General features: G+C 43.1%; 1 protein-coding gene across 3 annotated transcripts in view; it reads left to right on the forward strand.

Moving 5' to 3' along the window:
- ACTN1 (actinin alpha 1) overlaps window positions 1-17,023 on the forward strand; it is an 87,384-nt gene extending 70,361 nt beyond the window's left edge. The window contains exons 10-22 of one of the 3 annotated variants that reach the window (XM_082283561.1): window positions 572-802; window positions 1,339-1,486; window positions 2,082-2,232; window positions 4,647-4,755; window positions 5,240-5,380; window positions 7,334-7,516; window positions 8,240-8,374; window positions 9,210-9,389; window positions 10,298-10,444; window positions 12,014-12,094; window positions 12,646-12,711; window positions 14,175-14,333; window positions 16,128-17,023. In XM_082283561.1, coding sequence (XP_082139687.1) covers window positions 572-802; window positions 1,339-1,486; window positions 2,082-2,232; window positions 4,647-4,755; window positions 5,240-5,380; window positions 7,334-7,516; window positions 8,240-8,374; window positions 9,210-9,389; window positions 10,298-10,444; window positions 12,014-12,094; window positions 12,646-12,711; window positions 14,175-14,333; window positions 16,128-16,286 — 1,890 coding nt within the window. In that variant the 3' untranslated portion in view covers window positions 16,287-17,023. The remainder of the gene's footprint in view (window positions 1-571; window positions 803-1,338; window positions 1,487-2,081; window positions 2,233-4,646; window positions 4,756-5,239; window positions 5,381-7,333; window positions 7,517-8,239; window positions 8,375-9,209; window positions 9,390-10,297; window positions 10,445-12,013; window positions 12,095-12,645; window positions 12,712-14,174; window positions 14,334-16,127) is intronic. The other 2 variants (XM_082283562.1, XM_082283563.1) reach the window with 2 other exon arrangements.
- Window positions 17,024-18,581: the final 1,558 nt, after the last annotated feature.

Here is an 18,581-nt window from a genome sequence, read left to right on the forward strand (position 1 = left end):
AAACATAACCCATAAGCCTGGTTTCAGCCTGATCAGAAAAGCATAGGGCACTACTCCACTCACTCTGTGGACTGCCCATTGCATTAGTGTTTTGCCAGCTCTCCAGATAGGTCTGTTATGGAGGTATATTCAAAGAGCTACACTGACTTTGAGGAAGCTAGAGGGGAAAAAATGTAACTGAAGGCAAGAACTTGATTTCTCCTGTCAGATTGTTCTGGAGATCATATGACTTACAGCATCCTTTAGTTATGCAACAGTCCAGCAAAATTCCTAAGGCTTTACCATAATCTGAGGACATAGGTTTGGTCCTGGTTGTGCAAAAGCTGTGCCTTAAGCATGTTGGATTGGCACTGCTGCAACAAGCAGTACTACTTAGTGTGGTAGGGAATGTGCTGCTCATTAAAAAAAAAGTACTTCCAAAAAAGCTGGCAAACTTTTCTTCACGAGCCTGCTGGTAGCAGATCTTTCTGGCAGCAAACGTAAAAGTAAATGGTCCCTTATGAAATCAGAGCAACACCTGCAGTTTTAACACAATTTTCAGTTGAAGGCTTCTTGTCGTTGCTCCTTCCAGCTGCTGGAGTGGATTCGTCGCACCATCCCCTGGCTGGAGAACCGGGCCCCAGAGAACACCATGCAAGCCATGCAGCAGAAACTGGAGGACTTCCGGGACTACCGCCGCCTGCACAAGCCCCCCAAGGTCCAAGAGAAGTGCCAGCTTGAGATCAATTTCAACACCTTGCAGACCAAGCTGCGGCTCAGCAATAGGCCAGCCTTCATGCCCTCAGAAGGGAAAATGGTCTCGGTGAGTGGGGGTAACTGCTTCTGTGTACCCCAACCATGCCTAAAAAACAAGACTCTCTTTCTGCCCGTGGGTGGGCAGAGAATGCCCACCTTCATAGTGAAATACTCTGCAGGAGGAACCCTGCAAGATATGGATCAGGGAGGCCATGATAGGGGAGGATCAAGTGATCATTGCTTTCCTTTGTCTAAATCAGACTCTGAGGCTCTTCCCAAATTGCATGTCTTTATGAGGAGATGTCTGGGTGCCTTTTGTTCTTTCTGATTCAGAAACTGTCAAGTTTTATTAAAGTTTCACGTAGGGAAACTTTAAAACTCTAGAGGTGTTTAGAGAGGCTTTTTTCTGCAGACAGTTATATCCTGGCACTTCTAGTCCTGCTTGTCTCCCTGACTTGTCTGCAGAACCCCATGAGGTGAAAAGCCCGTGCTTTTCATGGCTTTCCAGTCAGTTGGAGCCACGTAGCTCACTGAGACTAATGCGGGTGAACATCTTCCCTCCACCTTCTAACCTACCTTTCCTTCTCATGTTCCTGTCTCTAGGATATAAACAATGCCTGGGGTGGTCTAGAGCAGGCTGAGAAGGGCTACGAGGAGTGGTTATTGAATGAGATCCGGAGGCTGGAGAGGCTGGATCACCTGGCAGAGAAGTTCCGGCAGAAGGCATCCATTCATGAGTCCTGGACAGATGGTAATGCCAACCTACATGCTTCCTATTGCCTGACACAGTGCTAACTGTTATTTAGGGAGGAAGAGATGGGTTGTGCATGGGTCCTTCCATGAGAGTTTCCTCTTGAGAAAGCTAGATTTATTTTTTATTTTATTAGAAAATAATGTATGAAAACCAGCTTGATCTCTGTTGTGCATCATGCAGTCAAGTGTTGGCATTCCCTAACTGTGGCAAAGTGAGAACTTTGGCTAGAAGAGAGCAGCTACAGAGCAAAGGAAAAGTTCCTGTGCTGTAAATGCTACCATTGGCTTTTACAGGATCAGCGTAGCCCATTTTGCACATACTGAGACGAGTCCAGTATAAACTGTGACAGTGCTGGCTTAAGCTGCATTATGTGCCCTTCTGTGCTGTTAATGGCAAACTCACACTTTGTGGTTTGAAAGTGAGCATTGTGCTTTCTCTGGGCCAGCAGTCATGAGGACAAGCCTCGGGCAGGGCGACTGGAGTGGGGCCGATGCCCTTTTGAGGGCCCTCGAGGGTGCCTGGGTGGCCAGAGCTGGCTTTGGCCACCCTGGGTCCTGTCCTTCATTCTTCTGTCCTTTGGCTCCCTCCACAGGTAAGGAAGCAATGCTGCAGCAGAAGGATTACGAAACTGCAACCCTCTCAGAGATAAAGGCCCTGCTGAAGAAACACGAGGCCTTTGAGAGTGACCTGGCTGCACACCAGGACCGCGTGGAACAGATTGCTGCTATTGCACAAGAGCTCAAGTACGGCACCCCAGCGCACGTCCCATCCTTGGGGCCACAGAGGCTTAATGAGCTTTGCTCTCTGCCCCCTTGAGAGCAAAAAATCCATCCTCATACAAAAATGCTGGGAATTCCCAGTGTTTCCAAACAGTATCTAGGATACTGCTATCCAGTATCCGGACACACCAGAAAAGCAGGCCAGAAAATGGATGAGTCGTGGGTGCTATGGAGGAGGAGGCAGAATTAGATTCCTAAGCCAAGTTTCCATCCTCTTGCAGTTCATTATGCTGCCATGCACCCTTTCCTAAAGAGTTTGACCTGCTGCTGGCACCTGCTGTGTTTCAGAGTTGTAATACTATCACACTTTTCCAGGAACAGAAGGAAAGAGGAGAGGATAGGAGGGTCTCAGTTTGCTCTCTTTTATAAAAAAAAAAAGTCCTCCTTATTCTAGCCAGAAAAAAGCTGCTGGAGGCCATCGTGGCCTCATTCTTTCCCCCAAGAGTACTGCACTGTGTGCACTCTGTTAAGCACTTGCTACAGGGCATCCTCACAGCAGATTAACTCTTTCCTTGCTCCACTCCAGCGTGGAAACCTTCGCCTCCACTCCCTTTCCTGGTGTAATACTGGTTACCAGGAGAAATGGGAAGCTCATCAGGATTGCTAGAGATAACAGGCAGGCAAAGAGCTAGTGACTGCAGCAGGGAGGTTTTGAAACCCTGCTTTTTTCTTGGCAAAAAACAGTCTGAACTACTTGGTGTTGACTCTGTTTCCTATTTTAAAATGATTTATGTATCACACTGGCCTATCTAAAGTTAGTGTCTGGGCCGAGATCAGTACTCTTGGGCTGAAGAGCTGTTTTTCTCTAAAAAACTAGGATTACTGGATCAAGATCATTATCTTCTTTGACAAAAGAGATTTACAGAATTGCTGTCTTGTCTACTGGAGAATTGACCTTGGAACAGTAGGAGGGTTCAAGGCAATCCTCCATGTCAGTAAGATTAAAACTGAGTCTGTCTGGCCAGCAAGCATTACCTGACCTGCCACTTCCAAAGCACATGCTACATGTCAGCCAAAGCAGCTGCAGCTCTAAGAGCAACAGGGAAGACTGAGGCCCAAGCTGTGGGAGAGGTTATTTCTTCTAAAGTGTGAGAACAGCGGGCTCTGCTATTCTTATAAAAGCCATCTTCCATCTCAGCAAAGAGTCCATGTCCTGAAAAACCATGGCAGAGCTCCTTTTCTCCCCCTAAGACACACTGCCAGAGAGATGCAGAGGGTGTGGAGGAAGCCACTGCAGCTACCCATGGCAGGAAAGTTTGGGGGCATGGCACTACTACTACTATTCCCTAGCAGTAGTGGTCCAGCATGGGTGTGTTAAAAGTCAGACTTTCAGAAAGAGTTCTTTCTTCTGCAGTGCTGGCTCTGCAGCAAAGTCGATCAAGCAACTGATCTGGATTAGAAACCTAGCAAAGACATTATTTTTAGCCCAAATCAGTTTCCTGGCTAGTTTACTGAAGAACTCCATTGACAGCTATGCCCATGCACCTCAGGAGGGCAATACAATGGCATGAAGAAACACGATTGGGGGAGGCAAGAGTGTAACCTCCATTACTGCTTAGAGAATTGCTCATCAGATGGCTCAGGGTCACTCAGTATCCCAGTGATTTATTCTGGGTTTTTCTTTCAAGGCTGGCACTTCCCAGATTGGCTGGTCTCCCTCTCCCTGCAGATTTCTCCCTCTTTGACCATATGCAGAACTATGAGCACAAAGCAGTGCAAGGCCGTAAGCTTTAGCCTGTCCCTGTGCTCTCCTTTCCCCAGTCATACTTTCACCAGCTTGTGTTCCTTGAGTGTCAGCCTATAGATATGTCAGCAACGCACTTCTCATCAGGCTTCTAGGAGAGAAACCTACACTGTTATTCTGGGACTGTCCTAAATAAATTTACTGGGTTATGTAATTTAGCTATTCCTTGCCACCTGTACTATGCAATTCTTAGGACACTCTTAAGCAGTTTCTTAGTGTTCCTAATAAAATCTTTGCTTTCCATTCTGATGTACAAGCCACAGTTAGTTAGCCTGCATAATGTTCTTAAGCAGAGTACCGGAGCAGATTGCTCCGCTCATAATCTCCTTATTTCCAGTCTGAGCAACAGTCTATACTCCCTTCCCCCTTTGGCAAGTTATTCCCATCAGGTAGCCAGCTTCAGTATTTATTGAGGCCTTGGGTGGTCCTGTTCTGTGCTGTTTAATGTACCGTAACATACAGTGTCTCCTAAACTAGATCCTGATATCATCCTGACTTGCTTTATTTGCAGTGACCATGATCTCTTTGTCTGAATCTGTCTTCAAGATTGATAAAGATTTCTAATGGATTTCTCTTATTTCTGTACAGGGTCCTTATTTGACTTTTTTTCATTTTTTTTCCCAACCCTTTATAGCGAGCTGGACTATTACGACTCTCCCAGTGTCAATGCCAGGTGCCAGAAGATCTGTGATCAGTGGGATAATCTGGGTGCTCTAACCCAGAAACGTAGAGAAGCCTTGGAGGTGAGATATGTTACAAATTGGACCTTCTGGGTAGTGCATTTGTGGGGGGCAAGTTGCAGTGTGCACAAGCAATATCAGCTCACTTCTGAACTCCTAGAACATCCTGGACTGTAAACAAGGGCTACATTTCAGTATACTTAGTCTGCTTTTCTTCCAGCCCAATTATGGTGCCATTTATTTTCTCAGACTATTGATTTATTTTTACATTTTTTGTGTTTTGTAATCTCATTCTGCTTGAAAAGACTGTCTTTGTTTTGTTTTATTTCAAAGGACCTCGGATTTGTTTTATTTCCCTTAGAGAAAAAATCTGTCCAGTGTGTAATCTCTTAACAGCAGAGAGATTTTTACTGACGTGCCATCCTGGGAGCACCAAGGAGGTCTGAAAGGAAGGAGCAGCTCAGACAACCCTTGTATCTATGTGATTATTCCTCTCCAACCATCTTTCCTGATTTTCTTTCTTCTTTTTCTTTTTGTGCGTGCACAGAGGACAGAGAAACTACTGGAAACAATTGACCAGTTGTACCTGGAATATGCCAAACGAGCTGCCCCTTTCAATAACTGGATGGAAGGGGCCATGGAGGATCTGCAGGACACGTTCATCGTTCACACGATTGAGGAGATCCAGGTACAGAGCAGTCATTTGCACCAATTAGGTGGGGACAGTGAGAAGTTTGGGGTCTCCTGAGTTGCATGAATTCAGAGTGGTATGAATTTATAAGTTATATTTTGGTACTTCTGCTCTATTGAGTGAGCCTTATCAAGAGAAATAAAAATGAGTATGTTTTTCCTTGATTTTCTCCAAAAACCTGCATCTGAATAGATATAAAACATACATACATCATCCTAGCTGGACAATAAAACTGAAAGCAGATTTTTCAGAGTAACTCCAGAGCCATATTGATGGAAGCCTGAAAATTGAGAGAAACTTTTAGGGTCTTGTGGAATTTTTCTTTAACCCACACAAGCAAAGCTTAGTGCTGCTCACGGGGTCTGCAGGTCAGTTCTCACATGGAATGTCACGTCCAGGTCATTTGGTCTTACGTGACTGACAGGATGTACCATGAGGACTGTTGAGCTGCCAGCTGGTTCTTGGTGCTGAGCACAAGAAAAATCAGAATTGTCCTCTTTGGCGTGGAATTACCATTTGAAATCAAAGTTGTCTTGCCTACTCTAAGACAACAAAGACAAGTATCTCATTTTTTCCCCTTCTGAAAGAGTGTTAGGAAAGCAGCTTAAGGTATAGACAGGTAATTTGCAGACCTTAGAGAGCAGGAATTACTCTTTCCTGAACTGCAGTGAGGACTTCTATTTCACCTGCTTGATGGGCTTGTGAAAAGAATCCAAGTCAGCTCTTTGCCGGAATTGCTGACAGGAGTGCGACCATCAGTGAGGCAGCAAATGGCAGACCTACAGGGAGCATGACAGCCAGGGCAGAAGCAGAGCAGTGACTGTTACTGAGGTGCTACTTGTTTCATCCATGATGCCCTCCTGAACAAAGGGCTTCATTAAGTCTTTCATAATGCAAAATGAATCTAAACAGCGCTTAAACACTTCATCATCTCCTTGTGACTGTTTGCAGTGTCTTTCCCAGCCCCCAGACTTGTGTTACATCTCTATGGCCGCTACAACAGCTGCAAAGTAATGAGTCACTGTGTAAGAAAGGAATTTTACAGAAAGTAGTTAACAGTGTGTGTTGTGAGAGAGAACAGTCAGTCACGTGGTTTACTTTCATGCCCTCTTCTGTCCACACTGTTCCCTTGGTTATCCCTGCACACACCGCTGTTTCCCATTCATTTTCCTGCCTCTTTCCCTGCATTTGCTTCCCTAGTCTTGATCTTCTAGGTTTCTGGGATGAAGTACCTTAAAGGCCTGTAGAAGCAGTGGGAGATGAGCCAGGACTAGCTGGCTTGTCAGCTGGCTACAAACTACCAGCAAGCACTCCCCAACCGGCAGTCCTTGGAGCACAGCCTGGGCACCGCAGCGAGACAGGGAGCAGGAAGGACCTGTTGTGGTCAGGCAGAAGGAGCTGTTTTCCAGCAGCAGGAGCATGTGATGCCTGTGCAAATTTGCAGCTGTCTGGAAGACCTTCACCTGGTTCTAAATGATTCTAATGAAATTGAATCTGACTCTTAGTACTCATCTGGAGTTACTTTGGGTGTAGAAATGGTGCATACCTGGTGGGAGAAGAAAAAACACAGTGCATTTAAACTAGTGAGACTTTTTTTTAATAGTCAGATCTTCTTCCCCAAAGAGGCTGGCAAGCAGTCACTGAGGAGTGTTGCAGAAATAGTTCCTTCTAAATTATGAGCCGTTACTATTCCATCTTTTTTTGGTATGTGATCTCTGTCACTGGTCAACATGGGACAGAAAGAGAGGGAAAACAAGACTTCACATCATTTGACTACTTAAAACATCCCATTAGTGATACTGAGAGAACCTGAAAAGTGTATTAGATTAGCCTGCTTTGTATGCTGGGAATATGTTAGCTTTTGCAGTCACTTCAGGAATATGGTCTCTGAAGAGGCTATTTCATAAGTAATGTTCTTACCCTCCCTTTGCTGCTGCCTTCCTTCTGCAGGGATTGACCACAGCTCACGAGCAGTTCAAAGCCACGTTGCCAGATGCCGACAAGGAGCGACAAGCCATCCTGGGAATCCACAATGAAGTTTCAAAGATTGTCCAGACATATCATGTCAACATGGCAGGAACAAATCCTTACACTACAATCACCCCACATGAGATCAATGGCAAATGGGAACATGTGAGTTCTTTCCAGCCTTGCAGGGTAGTGGGGGCAATGTCACTGCTCAACCACTGTGGACCCAGGAAGTGGATTATTTACTCTGCAGTTTTAACCTCTCATGTTTACTCCTGAGTTGGTGTGGTTTTGTCATTTGATTTTGGCTCAATTGCCATGTGCTTGGAAAGTGGAAGATGTCTTTGATATAAATGTCTAAGGCACATCAGATTCCCTTTTACATGCTAATTTTAAATGAAAGTTGCTAAATTTAAAAGCTTTGAGGTTTTTGATCTTCAGTTGACCTGCATGTATAGCACATAAATCGGTATCCTTTTTCACCATTCAGCCCTTCAAATGTTCTATCTCTGCAGCCAAGTACCCTTTCCTTGCTGTAATCCTAAAAGAGCAACTACTGCCCATACCCGTTGCACTTATGGTTCCTACTACCAAACAAAATCACCAAAGTGAGATCTGAACAGAATCCTGCAACTCAGTTAACATGAGCCACCAAAAACCCAAATAATGAATGGAAGGTGCTTCTGATCTTTCGTGGCCTGACATGAGCTTGTGTGTATCCTACAGCAGATTGGGTTCACATTCCATGAGTTTGCCCACTGTGACTTAAACCATATGAATGCTTGTTTTCACTGCAAACACCCACTCCTCCCTCCCTTGAGGCAACTTCTACATTTACTGTACATGTGCCTTTGTGTGTCTAAACTGCACACTTGCTCATTGTTGTAGGTGAGGCAGCTGGTTCCCAGAAGGGATCAAGCCCTGATGGAAGAACACGCTCGCCAGCAGCAAAATGAACGACTTCGTAAACAGTTTGGTGCACAGGCCAATGTCATTGGACCCTGGATCCAGACCAAGATGGAGGTAGTGCTTTGCAAATTTTGAAACAGTCTCTTTTTCTCTGTGATCTTCACTGATATCCTTATTCGTGGTCTTTCTTGATCACTGTCACAGCCATTCTTTCTTCAAGTTACAACAAGAGAAACATCATAGAAAATACAAAGAATATCAAGATTAATATTGGTTACTGAAGTGCTTGTACTTTTCTGCCCCTCACTCTAGTACCAGAAAAAAAGCATTACTTAAGATGGAGAACATTGGTATTTTAAGATTTGTGTTTAAATGCAACAAATTAAAAATCCTAGATCAGAGACATAGTTTATGTAATTGCTTTCGCAGAATGATCTTGATACACATGACTAAATAAATACAATGAACATACCAAACATCTGCAGAGGAGACATTTTTAAGGGAGGTTTCTCTTTAGGTAAGATTTGAGGTAAAGTAGTTGGAGTTGATGAAACATAAAAATACGAAGCTATTACTGATGGTAGGAGCTGGAAAGAAGAGAGTGATTACGGAAATACGTCTGTATGAAGGAGCTAAGTGGCAGACAGTACACCAGAAAAAGACCTGGCTTGGTACATTACTAGCTTATGGACTGCAGTTTCTTTTTCCTTTGTATCCTTGTATTAGACACATCTTATGTGATTTACCTCACTTGGAAAATGTTCAGGGCTGTGCTAAATTTTTTGCTGACACTGTCTCAGCTCCTGTGAAGTAACTGCTCCATGAGATTTTTTTTTTTTTTTTTTTGAATCATCATCCTGTGTGAGAGTGAAATTGCTGCAATAAAGATCAAGCATGTTGAGGCTCATCCTTTCAGTGGAGTGTAACTCCTTTGGCTTTGCTATCGCAGGAGATTGGCCGCATTTCAATAGAGATGCATGGGACCCTGGAGGACCAGCTCAACCACTTGCGGCAGTACGAGAAGAGCATTGTGAACTACAAACCAAAGATTGACCAGCTGGAAGGAGACCACCAGCTGATCCAGGAAGCGCTTATCTTTGACAACAAGCACACCAACTACACCATGGAGGTAAGTGTTTTGGCAGCAGATCAGACAGCCTCATCTGCTGTGGCCAGCTAGCGTCAGCCACATCTAGTTCTGGCAACATATTGTGGTTCTCAGGCAAATGGAGAGCTTGATAATATGGCCAAACATGCAAAAACATGTCACTGAATTTCATTTTTACCTTGCTGTACTTCATGCCAAGCCATTCCAATGTACTTCCAAATATGGACAACAGAAACAAAAACAACCTGAATGAGATCCACAGTATTGCTTGAAAAATTGACAGGTCTCGTTTCTCCTGCCACCCGATTGTGTTAGCTGGGATTAGAAAGGGAAGTGCTGATGATTTTGAGCTGCCACTGCCTGGCACAAGAAAAAAGTCCAACAGAAGGTTTTTTTAAAGTTGGAGACTGGCTTTCTGTTGATAACGTGAGGTTTCTTGGGAGCAGTCCGAGTTCAACATGAGTCCAGCTGAACACAGGCTTTGAAACTGGTTTTTTGGTTTCTGTCCAGCTTTCCATTAAGCAACAGTAGAGGCAGGGGAGCTCCAGTGTCTTCCAAGCACTGTGTTTTATTTAGTTTCTTGGTAAAGAGAGTTTTCTGCTTAACTAAGTCCTAGGAGCACTGGGTTTGTTTCTCATTTGTGTTAAAGGCCCTCCAGTATGTTGCTCTGACCAGGCAAAGGAACTTTGAATAGGACCAAGTTTTTCTTAAGATCAGAATTTGGCCTCTTCAATATGGGGTTATTTCAGTCAAAATTCAGATTTTAAACACCTGCAGATTAGAAAGAACTTTTCTGAGAAAATGGACACCAGGACTGTGTTGCACACCAGGATCATTTAATTTGCACTAAGTAGCACGTCTGATCCACTAGCCTCAGAAGGAGAAGAGCGACTTCTTAATTTCAATATTGTCCTGACCTCTTTTTCCAGCATATCCGAGTGGGCTGGGAGCAGTTACTAACAACAATTGCTAGAACCATCAACGAAGTGGAAAACCAGATTCTGACCCGTGATGCCAAAGGAATCAGCCAGGAACAGATGAATGAGTTCCGGGCTTCTTTCAACCACTTTGACAGGGTGAGTCAATGCTGACTGCAGCTTGGTAAACTACAAGGTTCCATGTGGACTGCGCAATGCAATAACAAACAAGCAGTCACTGTGATAAAATGAGATCACAGAAGATGTTTCATTCTTAAAAGTGCCACTCCTGTGGAGCAGTCATTTCTGTGAAGACTGCCAAGTGATTGTTAGCCTGGGGAGAAGTATGTCTTCACAGGAGACTGCAAAATTTCCTGGTAAAGCAAAAGTGTGGAAAGGTTTGAAGTCTTTTTTAGGCAATAAGACTTTTATCCATTCCTCTTCAGAGAGCAGATTATTATTTTGATTTATAAAATTCTTGAGACAGTCTGTTCTCCACTCTTCTCTACCATCTCTGCTATATCTGAGGGCAGCCTGCCCTCAGAGATTGGGAATGCTTTTAAATTGCTGATTACTGGCTATTTCAGCCCTTCTCTAGCTGTCAAAGAAAAATAAACCATGGCTTCTCTCCTTAGGAGAGGGACCCATAAAGTTCTATAGATTTTATATTTTGACCTTCATATCATTTGCCCCTTCTGAAGTTCACAACAGTCTGAATGTTAATGCAGACAGAACACGGGTTTCCCACCTTCATCTGTTTGATTTATGATGGCTTAACATTGACTTTAAAAGCTGGGGTTTTTTTGAAGAAAGTCACTTGAAATTGGGCCCACCATCCTGTCTGTAGCTTCCTTGATCTGGCCAGAGGTAGTGGCAGCAGGCAGGGGCTCTTCAGTGCTTGGGGGCTGTTCTGAGCTAAAATTCTGCAGAATGGGTGGGGATTCTTAGTTCCTGTAGTAGCTTGTGTATTATTTCATAGGTACATCCAAACGCTGGGGGAGTGGGCAATGAGCAAAGGGAAGAGCAGCTGCCAAGCTGCATTGTGCTGCACTGTACATCTGTGGTGTTTGCAGAGCTGAGCACTTGAAATAGCTTTGCCAGTCAAAGCTCCACCTCGTGTGCAGGTCTTATAAATACAGCCATAACGCTGCTCCCCTGAGCTTCAGCTGTTTTTCTTTGTCTGTTCCTGGGATGCCCTGACAGCTAAGCTTCCTTGGGTGTGTTGTCAAACATGCCTGCCCTCACCTACTCTTTTAGTGGAACTTTTGACTATAAGATTAAGGCACTGCTTCCCACTGCCTCTGCCTGCTCGCCTGCACTCTGGGTTACTGGTGAAACACAGGGCTTCTGACACTGGATAACAAGCAGTGATGCAAGTAATTCACTTGGGATATTGAGATCTTGAGGCTTCTGAGCATCAGCTGTTTTTGTCATTCAAATGCTCTCAAGATGGGATGAGCTCTCTGAGAAGGAACTGTTCCAAGAGCATTTTTAGCACATCCTAAAATGTCGTTGTGATATCTAATGTTGTGCACTTTTTATTTTTCTTCCCTGTCTTTCTATCTGCATGTCATTCTTCCTCTTCCTCTCTCCTCACCCACTGCATGGTGCACCTGTTTGTTGTCCTTTCACCTCCCTTTGATCTCTCCTGTGTCTCCCTTCCTTCTGCCCCACACCGTCACTCCACTGGCACTGCATGTCCTGCTGCCTGGCACACCGCATAACCAGGACCACTCCGGCACACTTGGCCCTGAGGAATTCAAAGCCTGTCTCATCAGCTTGGGTTACGATATTGGAAACGATGCACAGGTACTGAATGCTAGTGGTGAACACAGACAGATATTAAACTGTGAAAAAATAACAGTTTTTTCCTTTCTTTTCTTGTTTGTCTTAATCCATCTGTCATTGTTGTTCTTGTGTTTGACTATATATACATCACTTTTCTATACTACTTCCTCTCTAAATGCACTTTGGTATCTATTCCTTTTTAATTCCTTAATTTTTTGTCTTGGGAGAATTCCTTTTATGTCTTCGAACTGCTCTGCTTACTTCTGGGTCACTTAAAACTCCTTTTCTTGTCCATTCCTCAATCTGTCTTGCTTAATGTCTTTTTGCCGTTTTTTCATCGCCAATATGTTTCTTGTGTGTAAACTATTCCATGTCCAAAACCACCTTTGCTTCTTCATGGTTTCACAAACTCTCTTTCCTCTGTTATTTTTCATTGTCCTGTAAATCCTTCCTTCTGTCTTCTCCCCCCACCAAAACTCATTCTTTGTAATGTCTCCTGTGGGTTCATTTCTCCCTGGACTGGTCTCCCTTTTCTCTCTTGGCTTTTTCCATCTTTGCATCATTCTCTGTAGAAGAAGACTGGTATGATGGATTGTGAAGATTTCCGAGCCTGCCTTATCTCCATGGGTTACAATATGGTAATGTAGAGTCCTCTGTCACTCCTATTCAAAGTGATTCTGTAGGCACCTTCAAAAATACAGGGAGAATGTGTAGTGAATCAAGGTAAATATAGCCTTATTTTCCAGAATTATCTACAGTGTTTTAAATCTAGTCTTGGTTGTATGTGTAAAATTCTTGTCTCAAAACTATAGCTAAAGGTAAAAACAGAAATGATTGTCTAATTCCTGGATAGTTCAAATAAAAATTATGTTTATCAAACTGTGTAGCTACTAGTGGAACAAACAATAAGCTCCCTCATACTGGTGCCTGCTCTCTGCAGAGCACACACAATCTCCCCCAGCCCTGAATTTCAGTTGAAATCATTTGGAAGTATACATGACCTCACTTCTGAGTACGCTCAGAATGCTGCTCCTCACATTCCTACCATTTTTTCACATCTCCTTTCCTGTACATGTACGTTCCAGTTCCAGTCATTCTCCCCAAAGCTTTTCCCTCACGAGAATACCTGAATATTCAGAGCAGTAACATATAGCACCTTGAGAGGCATCACAGCGAACAGGAAGAGCTTCACCAAAGACTGGTGCTCCTCAAAGGGCAGGAGAAGAGCACAGTGCAAGCATATTCATCTGCACTCTTGGTGTCTTTGCTCCTGATAGCAGGCAAAGCAGTTTAATCATCTTACTCATCAGCCCAGTATAAATACAGACTCTTTGGTGTAGCGTGCCAAGACGGTAACATTTGATTAGGTATCTTAATTACTCTTGAAGGTGTACTGTTCTAAATGTGTTAGGAGAGCCTGTTCCCAGGAGAAGACTCAGCTCTGCTCTCCCCTCCTCCTTACCTGGGGAGGAAGGAGTCCCAGAGATGAGAACAGATGACCTGTTGTTTAAATGCAGAAAGAAATGCAAAAAACTACACTACAAGGTTTTGTCTTCCGTAGCAAAACTTCTCTGTAGGATCTTGCCTGTAGAGACTATTTCCCTGGGCCACTCCAGATATGCAAGTCCTTCTTTCCAAAGCCTGCCTATTAAAGATGAGTAAGATACTATGAAATATCCCAGAGACATTTATTCTCTTCTGTCAGCTTAAGAAAATTGTAAAAGTTCTCTTTAAGTAAATGGAAGTAAAAGGATTTGAGAAGTGCAGATCTTCAAATACTGCTACAGACATCTAGCGCATGTGTAGAGAAATTTGGGTCTTCCTTTGAAGTCAGTTGGTATTGTTCCCCAGTAGGAGCATTGTCCTAGAGCTGGATGTTACCCTCAGGCATAGCTGGCAATGTTTTATTCCAGAGGACAAATGAGTGGCAAGCATTTGTACACAACAGCAAACTAAAAAAGAACATCCTGATTAAAACCCTAGAGGTGGTTTCTATTTGGTTTTGTTTTCTAGCTATGAGATGTGCTGCTGAATGGTTTCTCTCACTTTGGTAGCACTGCTGCTCAAATACCCAGGCTTACATGACTCTCTTGCTCTCCAGGGAGAGGCAGAGTTTGCCCGCATCATGAGCATTGTTGACCCGAACCGTTTGGGTGTAGTGACCTTCCAGGCCTTCATCGACTTCATGTCCCGGGAAACGGCAGATACAGATACTGCTGACCAGGTTATGGCTTCCTTCAAGATCCTGGCTGGAGATAAGGTCAGGCTCCACACCTTGGCTTGCTGTATCTGCTTAGCTCCTGCTTTCTTTTTTCACTTGTCTCTGAGAGAAGGTGTTGAGGGAAGCACTCTGTCATGGGGGGGTATTTTCACAGGAACATTCTGTAGTGCTGGAGGAGTGCAAGGTCAAAGTGTGGGTTAATGAGCAGCCTGCTAAGGCACTCGAAAGTCCTGTTCAGCTGTCAGTCAGAACTTTGCAGCCCACTCTTGCTTTAAAATTTTAATTAAGAGCTTGGTTGCAATTTGTTATTTTAAAATGAACAAGTTCAACAGATGGTTTTTGATTAGTCCTGAAAACTGTTCTTTACTGACAGCTGTAAACTTGAGATGACCTTTCTCAGATCTACATGTCACTATCAGTTTTTATACAGTCAATAGATTTTCATTGAGAATATGCAGTATCTGCAGGAGGAACACCTTTTAATCATAGAAATTGGTCGAATGTAGGGAAACTCAGGATGATATGAAAAGTATTAATTTTTTAAATTTAAATGATCAGTGCAAGCAGCTGATAAAAAGTGTAATCTTATTTTTCTTATATAACAGTGCCCACTAAGCTTTTATGTAACTGAAAATATTATATGTACATGTAATATTAACATATCTCTTTATTTGCTAATGATTTGAGTTATCTCACATGAAATATTGGATGTCATTTCTCAGATTGTAATGAGTTATCCTTAAATCCGGTACTGGTTTCCATTTTTCACTAAGAATCTTTTCATAGTCATAATCTAGAAACCCATGATACCTGTCCTTTAGATATATACCTGACCAAAGCTAGTTCTATTGTCTTTTGAGGCCTGAAAATTCCATGTTATTCAGATGAGCTAACCACTGAATAAATAGGTACTTTGAGATGCAGTATTACTTATTAACTTGTTTACTCTGGACAGTATGTTACATGCACTCGTCAGTGTTTAACATGCTCTGGTGACTGTAACATGAGCTAGTATTTCATTATGAAGAAAAATACCTCATACCCCAGTCATTAAAGTGAAAGGCAAAATTATAAGAAGTCACAGGAGAGAGAAGGGTGATGTGAAACCTGAGCTATTGCTCAGACAGACTGTAAATGGCCATGAGTTGGTAAGCTAAAGACAACATACTGATTAGGAGACAGGCAACTACTGTTACCTACTGCATGGAGAGAAGCCAAGCTGGCTCAGCTCAGCGCAGCAAGTCTTCAGAAGATGAACTTACATAAGTTTTGCTTGCTTATTAAAAATGTCCACAGTGAAAGGAACTGTGGAAGCAATACAAAGTGGTTGCTTGTCTGCTGCCTGCATTGGTGCACTAGCAAGAACTAGTGGGGCCCCTTTCCTTGCTCTGAAGAGAGGGAATGGCAACTCCCAAGCAGCACAAGCAGCTGTTACCTCCTGCTGGTGAAGGACAGCATCCAAATTAAATTTCAGCTTCCTCCCATTTACTTTCAGCAGGAACTCCTTTGTTAACAGGAAGGCACAGTCTTACTCTAACAACTTGCCTGACTTGCCTTCAGGTCTTTTCTTTAGCTGCACCAGTATCTCTCCTGCAAAACCAATATTCACTGTAAAAACCATCTACTTGCCCAAACAGTAGGGAAGGAGTACATGTCCTGCCAGGGTGTAAGTGCAGAGAGCTCCCTGTGTGGGTATACAGCACAGGTCTCATTGTTGGGATCCTGTCCCTCAGTGTTGCCTTGCTGCCCTGGTGGGGCGGGGGGGGGTTGTCCCTCAGAGGAAAGTCAGTTTCCTGAAAGTAATGATTGCCTTATCATTTGTCCTCATTGCAGAACTACATCACTGTGGATGAATTACGGCGGGAGCTGCCTCCTGATCAGGCTGAATATTGCATTGCTAGGATGGCACCCTACACTGGCCGTGATGCTGTACCTGGTGCCCTGGACTACATGTCCTTCTCCACAGCGCTCTATGGCGAAAGTGACCTTTAACTTTTTTCTGTCCCACCACACGCTCCCTCCCCTCTCCCCCGTCCAACACGCCCTATTTTCTCTTTGCAAAGCAACCTCTGCTCCGCTCTTTTTTTGTGTTTTCCTGTTTTGCGTCAGATAACAGATCACATTTTTAAGTGGGGGGGGGAGGACATTGACACGGCACCGCCTACCTTGCCCTTGAAATAACAGTTTACAAAATTATTTTGTGCAAAAAAAGTTACGTTTTAAAAAGAACAGACATATTTTATTATAGAAAAAGGTATTTTTCTCCACCAGATTGAAACTTAAAAAGGAAATGTTAGAATATTGCACCAAATATTTTTTGTTGTGACATAGAAAGTCAAGCACAATGTTACATTCCATCCTTTCCAAAAAGAACCAAACTATGACAAAACTCCACTTGTTCTGTTAACTATTACATTTGCATATGTCTCCTTATCACATTTATCTTGGGAGGGGGGAAGGCACACAAGTGCATGTGTTTGCTGGTTCACTCATTTCATGAAAATATTTTATGATAAACTTTTGAAATTGCTGTGTTTTCTAGGGAAAAAATAATGTACACAGCTCATGTTTTCATATTTAATTAAAAAATACAATACGCCGCCTATGTTTATCAGTGCACAACTTTTTTTGTTGCTGAGAGTTGTCTGGTTTCAGAACATGAAGCTTGAGAGTTGATAACTTTGATATTGCTTGTCACAAACCATATTAAAAACTTCTTGTGATAACAACTCTAGACTTTATTCATTTGTATAGTAAAATTGTTTAATCCTATTTAGTTAAACATGATAAGGAAAATCCAAAATTATGTTTTTAATTAAAATTACAGTACATTTAATGGTATATTCTCAGCCCCATAGCCTTTTCATTCTTGCTGAATAACGTTGAAATTTTCACAGCTTTATGACCACTTTAAAACCTCAATACATCCCTATCTTTAGAAGCAGTATTCTTGTTATTCCTTAAAAACCAGCACAGAATTAGTTAGTAGAGCTGTACAAAAAAAATCATATCTTAAACCATCCATGAAACATCCATCCACTGTTCCATGTTCAGCACTGAATATCTGACTAATTTTGATACCACATCTCCTGACATCAGAGATTCCTCCAGAGGTCATCTTTCTATTGGACATACAAAAGAAACCAGCCTTCAGGACAACTCCTTTGGGACTTTTATTGTGTCATAAAATAACACACGCATGCATGTGTCTAGAAATTAGCAGAGGGGGGAGCAGCTAATCCTTCCAGCCATCTCGTATTACAGGTGCATTTCCTGCCCTCCCACAACTTTAGGAAACACGGGTTTAGGAGCAAAATAACATTACTGCTTTGTGACGTGTTTCAAGTAAGTGTTTTATAGGTATAAGCATGTACCTCTGTCTCTAGTCCTAAAGGCAGATTTTATTTTGAAGTAATGACTGCAGGAATGGTGAATTTGTGGACAGATTCACAAGGAGCTCCTTGGTAACATCGTCCTCTCTTCCCCAGGGCAGAGCTGAGTCCTGAGGAAGGTATTGCACAGCTTTCTGGTTTATTCCTGACCTTCAGCAGGACACAATAAAAATCAGAGCAGCAAGTTGTGATGTGTCCCAGTGTGACAGTATCTGCCTACTGTATTTGGAGAGGGGACGCTAATGTCTGCTACCACACTTCTTTCCAGGAGACACCAAGACCTACATTCTCCTGAATGCATGAATGAGTGAAGGCTGAATAATGAGTTTACAGGGGGCATGTGAATAAATGCATTTAGCTTCATACATGGACAAGGCCAGGCTACACTCACCACACTTTGTCTTCAAAGGTGACAGTTTGTGTAACTTAGCTGTAATTGTGTTGTTAATGAGGGCTGGAGTTGAGCTGAAGCCTAGTTTCCTGTGTTGAAACCCATGATACTGAGAAGCCTGGAGGGGTTGATATGAATTGTCAGTAATGTAGGACTTGGAGCCACATAAGTATTTAATCCACTTGCAAGCTCATTTTCAGCTATGTCACTACTGTGTTACTGCAAACGAGACTGTCCTCTTCAAAGGTACGGTATGCTGATTTCCACTGCCATGTTTTAAAGTACGTAGCATAGGTTATCTGTTTGAAAGCTAAAACAGCAGAGAGGATGACTAGAGCAGATAATCTTTATTGAAGTCTGCCTCTGAATATCCATTGCCCTTGCTTTGGTAACCCTCTTTCCTCTTCTACAGTAGCTGCCCTGTCCTTGCTTTGCTGCACCTGAGAAAGGACATTTGCACTGTCAAAAAATTTGAGATCTCTGTAGGTTGTACCCCTGCTCCCA

Source organism: Coloeus monedula (assembly GCF_965178545.1).
Source record: "Coloeus monedula genome assembly, chromosome: 6".
Taxonomy (NCBI): Eukaryota; Metazoa; Chordata; class Aves; order Passeriformes; family Corvidae; genus Coloeus; species Coloeus monedula.